The sequence below is a fragment of the Mchenga conophoros genome, linkage group LG17 (genome assembly GCF_057382185.1).
Source record: "Mchenga conophoros isolate Kocher_MC1m ecotype Shallow Benthic linkage group LG17, M_conophoros_male_GT1.1, whole genome shotgun sequence".
NCBI classification, from domain to species: Eukaryota; Metazoa; Chordata; class Actinopteri; order Cichliformes; family Cichlidae; genus Mchenga; species Mchenga conophoros.
This window is the reverse complement of record NC_140542.1, coordinates 9,429,486-9,435,488: the sequence shown is the minus strand read 5'-3', so window position 1 is coordinate 9,435,488 and position 6,003 is coordinate 9,429,486. Positions and strand designations below refer to the sequence as shown.

The 6,003-nt window shown below is 36.8% G+C and overlaps 1 protein-coding gene across 2 annotated transcripts; it reads right to left on the bottom strand.

Moving 5' to 3' along the window:
• Window positions 1-613: 613 nt before the first annotated feature.
• tm4sf4 (transmembrane 4 L six family member 4) lies at window positions 614-4,466 on the bottom strand. 2 transcript variants are annotated; one of them, XM_085252738.1, is made up of 6 exons: window positions 4,402-4,466; window positions 3,965-4,179; window positions 3,083-3,172; window positions 2,024-2,172; window positions 1,325-1,505; window positions 614-1,124 (listed from the first exon to the last, which is right to left on the bottom strand). In XM_085252738.1, exons 2-6 carry the CDS (start codon window positions 4,133-4,135, stop codon window positions 1,110-1,112), a joined length of 606 nt encoding a protein of 201 aa, XP_085108864.1. In that variant the 5' UTR covers window positions 4,136-4,179; window positions 4,402-4,466; the 3' UTR covers window positions 614-1,109. The 2 variants fall into 2 exon arrangements, with proteins under 2 accessions (XP_085108864.1, XP_085108865.1); XM_085252739.1 differs by having other exon boundaries at window positions 4,414-4,443.
• Window positions 4,467-6,003: the final 1,537 nt, after the last annotated feature.

Below are 6,003 nucleotides of genomic sequence, written 5' to 3'. Positions count from 1 at the left end.
CACTGGCATTACAAAAAAATAAAATAAAATAAAATAAAAATACAGAACCTTTTCAAGTTTCATATGTCTCAACAAGCATATTGATCAATAACTCATCAGGTAATCTGTAATAAAGCTAAGGACATTTACTCCACATCCATAAAAACCAAACAAAAAAGGCCACACTACCAAAAAAATATACCTTCAGTTCCAATAAATAAATAAATATTTGTTAGTTCTCCAAGCTCACAATATCATTTCAGGTAGTTTTTGTTTTAATTTTTGAAAATCTAGTTGTTGTTGTTTTTTTAAATTTTATTTAACTGAAATGTTTCCCCCCAACACCTACCTTTAGATTTTATTCTAGTTTTAGTTATTTATAATAGCATTTTTCTGGAGATGTGTAACTTTAAGTGTGTGATACTGAAACTGATGCTGGATGATATCAATATAAACCACTTATTGTCTAGTGAACCAGTGAAAGATAAACTTTATTAACATGCCATAGAATTAAAAGTTTTATGAGAAAGGGGAAAATATCCGCAGTGATTAGTTTGGGTTGAAAGCAGTAAATGTAATACACATAAAAAAATTAATTTATTTAAGAAATGAACCAGTCTTTTAATAAGACCACTCTCTGTAAGACGTTATTTTTTAATGGTGTAGGTAAATTTACATCTTCCCCAGCAGGAGGCAGTCAAGCAACAGATAAAACTCCTCTATAAAAGAAGCCACTTTTAGGAGTTACATTTGTTTGACTACACAAGAAAGAAAATTGAAAAAATAAAATATGACATAAAATATTACATTAAATATATTTTCTTATTGAATTAAAGCAAGTTTAATTCTACAAAACTAACCCACATAGCAGTAAATCAGGGACTACAGTGGCTAGTGTTGGAAATTATTTGCAGCATAGCAGATTCACGAAGACAGACTCATCTGTGTTCATTAAAAAAGAAATAGGAAACTCTTAAAGAGCTCGTGTCATTTCCAGTGTTTTCTGATAAATCCCACATTGGAATCAATGAGCTTTTTGACAAAATATCACTGCTATATTACTTAGTCTTAAGCAAGAGTCGGATCATCTGGAACCAGGAAAGTCAGCAACCTTCAGCCACATGCAGTGCTCAGTGCTCATCACCCTGAAAGACAAAAATTATTATTATTTTTGTGTGTGTGTGTGTTTAAATCTCTGTTTATTAACACTTATCCTCAACCTATAAGCAATTACATGATATCCTCCAGCTCTATGAAGCTAATGTAAGATCTTTATTCTTGTCATAAAAGAAAATAGAAAACTGTGCTCAACTAAGGAGAAACTCATAGCAGAGTAGATACTGACCCCTCCACAGCAGTCCCCGCACAGAGCTCCCAGCAGGCCGTTTATCACCTGAAAAGCACACAGCGCCACCTGGATCAGACCCATGACCAGCAGCACAGAGAAGAGAGACAGATGCCAGGGCACCACACCCGCTGGCTCTTGACACACAGTATCCCTCAAAGTTGCGTTGCCTAGGTAGTCTCTGTAGAGGAAGGGTTAAAAAGAAAAGAGCAAATATGTGAGATGTTTCGTGAGCCACAGTTTACCTTAAGATACAAGAGACAAGTGCAGCAAAGGTAGCACTAATACACTTCGACTCTTAAATGTTCAGATTAAGTTTACATTTAGTTGTGCTTAAAATAAACAGCAGTTTACACTGTTATTGGCACAGAATTCTTAGTGTTTGGCTCTTAGCAAATCAGTTGCCAGATTTAGCGTGAAGCCCTTTTACAAGACAGTATTTGTATGTCTCTCTGGTTGTGTCATGCATCTGTACTGCAAACAGAATCCCCAAACAGGCCCCACACTATCTGAAACGAAGCCTTCACTGAGCACTGAGAATTGGAGGTGCTACAAATTTAGCCTGTATGTATTCCAAATGCTTTCATGTGTACCCAGCTGAAAGAAAGGACATGCTGATCATTCCATTGCTATGGACAGAGTGATAAAAAAACAAACTACTGAACGCATTTTAACACTTGATTATTCTCTATGTCTCACCCATTGGAGAAAGGATAGCCCCAGTCGAGTGTGGTGCCGTTTATAAAAAAGGAACACTTAGGTCCACGGTTGATGGCCACCGCTGAGACTATAACTGAGTAACCGGCACCAACAACACCAATACCTGCAAACAGCATCGAACTCAACATCTGCAGAGAGAGAGAGAGAGAGAGAGAGTGGGGAGAAGCATGGTCAGTTACTCATACTGAGAATCAAAACATTTAACAATGCCCCTTTAAGCTTCTTAAAATAAGACATCAATGAAGTTATTGTGTTAGTATCCAGAGGCCGTGCTCAAGGCCAGGTGCACAAAGTAACACTTGCACACATTCCTGAAGTATCGATCAATTGCGTGATCCTAACTGTCTCAACGCTGAAGTTAACAGGTGACTGGTAGACCCTCAAGCATAATACCTCTAATATAAATGTTGTTTTTAATAGTTTTAAAACTGTTAGGAGGAAAAAAAAACCCAAATGACAAAGAAAACTTAGATTTTCTGAAGATTCCCTGAAGACCCTTGTCCTCAGAGAACAGAGGTCTAACGTTTCTGCCTAGACTGGAATTTTTAAAAATCTAATTTTCACATTCCTTTTAATTTAGATTAATTCCCAATTAATTGCATCAACTTACAGTAATATTTGAAGACATTTCTGATCACATTTGTGCACTGGGTCATGCTCTAGGTAGCAATTATCTAATGCAGCTGTATGCTGTATATATATTTGAGTGCCTTTTCAGTCTTGTTAAATGTGTGTGTGTTTTTGCCTCCACGGAACATCACTGAGCTTTACTTGTCCAAGCAAAAAGGCCAGGTTTGGCCTAATGGTCACACCTTTTTTTAAACACACCGCATATTCACTTTATTCCATGTAGCTGCCTCCTTTTAAGCATCTTTTTGCACTTTCGTTGTTTAAAGGGCCAGTTGATTGGTGCCATTGTTGATGTCACTAGTTACACTTGCTGTTTATGTGTAGTCCAATTGAAACTCAACATCTCATTTAAAGGAGAGACTTGTTTCAGAAAAACAGATCAAAATTGAACGTGAAAAATCTTCTCACCGCGAATCTCCGACCACAGCTTTCATTGCCACAGCAACCGCAGCAGTCATTGTTCTTCAGACCCAGGAAGACCAGAGCAGGGAAGATCATCTGCCACCCAAAAACACACACAGTTCACACACAGATCATTAATGAACCGGTCATTCATTAAAGCTGTAACAAAATTGTTAATCAGTCTGAAACTGACTGTGTATCTAATGATAAACGTTCCTTTGTGCAGTTTTCATATACACATAATAATAACAACAATAACTAAGAAGAAGCGTACAATTTATTCACAACACCGTTTGACATGCAGTGCTTAACAAATGTATAAAAAACAAGAAAACACAAATATTTTAGAAATGTGCCAAAAACTTGTTTAAACCTAAATTTGGACTGGCATAACATTCAATCAGTAAAACATATTTTTCGGTCCACCATAATTAGGTGTAATTCTATACTTTTGTAATTTCTCTCTTTTTTGTAAAACAATAAATTAGAGAATTCGTGGATAACAACAATAATTATATTTTAACATGAAAAAATACTGATTAATGAGTTTGCATGTACAGATGGATTCGCTATTACAGAAGCATGAAAATTATTTTGGTAGTTACTAATACTGTTAATTTAGGGGAGTTGTGACATAAACTTTTTATTGAGCGCTGGTCTAATTAACTGGTTAAGTGCAGTATAACACATACATTGCAACTTTCTGATATTCTGCAGGTATTAACCATTTAATTCCAAACTGAATGTTAGATTATTTACTGAGAATAAGTTTAGCTATACCAATAATTACAACATTAATGGCTAACAATCATGACGTCATGAGCTGAAGATGAATTAATTCATATTTTAAAAACATAATTTCATTGTATTGTTCACTAATGCACTCACCAGCACTCCAGATCCCAGAATGCCTCCAAAGTACCAGACCTGGTCTGTGATGTTTTTACTGTCCACCGACTTTCCTCCGGGAAAGAAGAGCAGGATGTTGCAGAGCACACACACAATGCACAAGGGTATCAGAGTGAACCCCAGACATCTAGCAAAGCCACCCGAACACATTCTGACGCTGATGTTTCGACAGCTCCCGACGACACCAACAACACCTGAAGTTAGAGAAGGGAACTTTAAAACTCCACCTGGGATGCTGTTTCCGTTGAATTATCTCAGCGAAATGATTTAGACTTAAATTAAGCCCAGTCTTTATCCACTTCAAGGGGCTCAAATGATAAAATGTTGAGATTGTGGCACTGAAGAATATCACTGCACCTATTACATTCGACCTGTATTAAGCGCAGTGTCCCCAACACACCCTAAAAGTTTCTCACCAAATCTCAGACCTTTTGAATGATGCGTCTGCTTCACCTGTCCCAGATATGTGAGAATAGTTAATAATTGAATGAGCCTTTATAGAATCCCCCTCTCCCTTCTCCCCACCCCCCACCCACGCCTTCCCCTCACCCTCCCTTCACCCCATCCCCGCCTCTCTCTGTGTGATCTCATTGCTTCAATTTTACATTAGGCAGCTGTAATATGGCAGGATCTCTCCCAGTTGTGCACGCAATGTGCAAACACACATGCACATGCTCATGGCTGCATGCAAACACACCGAGAGCCATTAATGCTGAATTACATACCTGTGTGTGCACACAGACACAGCAGTGAAGACACAGCGGTCACACTAGTTAATGTTCTACACTGAGTTCACATGGAGACAGAAGAGGAAGTGACAGACAGTTGGTCTATACAGTGAGGCCCTCTTAGCTGTTAGTCACCTGACACAGTGAGTAATCTTGGAGTGGAACATTATTATGAGCAATGTTCATCATTAATCACTGTAGAAGTGTCAGAAACACCCAGTAGAAGTACAGTGGACCACAGCCTTTCTTGTAATAAATTATCTATCGATTAAATACGAAAGCTTGTCGGGTGAATAACATGTGAATTCTGTCTTTAATCAACTCTCATTGTAAATGAAGGCATCTATTGATGTTGATCGGTTAAATTTAATTTGGTCTTTTCAAGGTAATCTGGGTGAACTACTTAACAACAAGGATCTGGATTAGACATTGGTCTCCCCTATCTATTTTTGTGTGAACCTGTCCCTGTGATTTTAGTTATGATAGAGACATTACAGAGAAGCATCAACTATTGGATCTTAAGCTGGCCTAAAAACCCTTCCACAACATCATATGATTGTGGATACCACACTATAACTTCCAGTTTTCATATCAAGACAAACAGTGAAATTAAAGACTACTTCGCAGTAACTGTTCAATTAAATTCCTGGAGATGTTTCAAGATGACTACTGAGCAATCAGACTTGCTTCTGGAATGATTCTGGCTTTTAATATAGTGAATAAGAAGAAAACATGTTGACAAAAGACATCTAGTATCACATAAAAAGCATTCCTTGTTTGGCAGAAGTAAACAAATACAGTAAACTATATTTGGCTTCCTCAGGTGGATCTACAGTATTTGGTCAGTCTCTTTACACATTTTTAAATATACCTGTTACTATTGATAGCGACAATTCTCCATTACTGTAAGCTTTAAGTGAACTCCCAATAAAAGGCTAACAAATGTGAGTAGCTGTTAGATAACTATAAAACTTTAAACACTTGGATTGTGAATTGTATTTTCTGGCTGTTATTTTGTATTTAGTGAATTATTAAATTAAATTAAATTATTAAAATTCCATTCATGTACAAAAGTGCATTTTGTTATTTATTTATTGTTTTAATAGTCCGATTTAACCTTTGTTCCATCTTTGAAAGAACCCACATATCTAATGGAAAAACAATTTCCATTAGATATTCCATTATGAGATTCCGTTGTAGTTTTTTCTGTTAGTGTTGAGATTGTGCCAGTTCTCAGTTTTCCGAGTGAAAACTTAACCTTAAAGCAATTCATAAAGTGGCACATAAACG

Coding starts and splice junctions, on each gene's coding strand:
- tm4sf4 (XM_085252738.1), bottom strand. CDS start 4,135: ATGTGTTCGGGTGGCTTTGCTAGATGTCTGGGGTTCACTCTGATACCC. Junction 2,173..3,082: donor GCTGTGGTCGGAGATTCGCG/GTGAGAAGATTT, acceptor CTCTCTCTGCAG/ATGTTGAGTTCGATGCTGTT. Junction 1,506..2,023: donor GGCTATCCTTTCTCCAATGG/GTGAGACATAGA, acceptor CTTCCTCTACAG/AGACTACCTAGGCAACGCAA.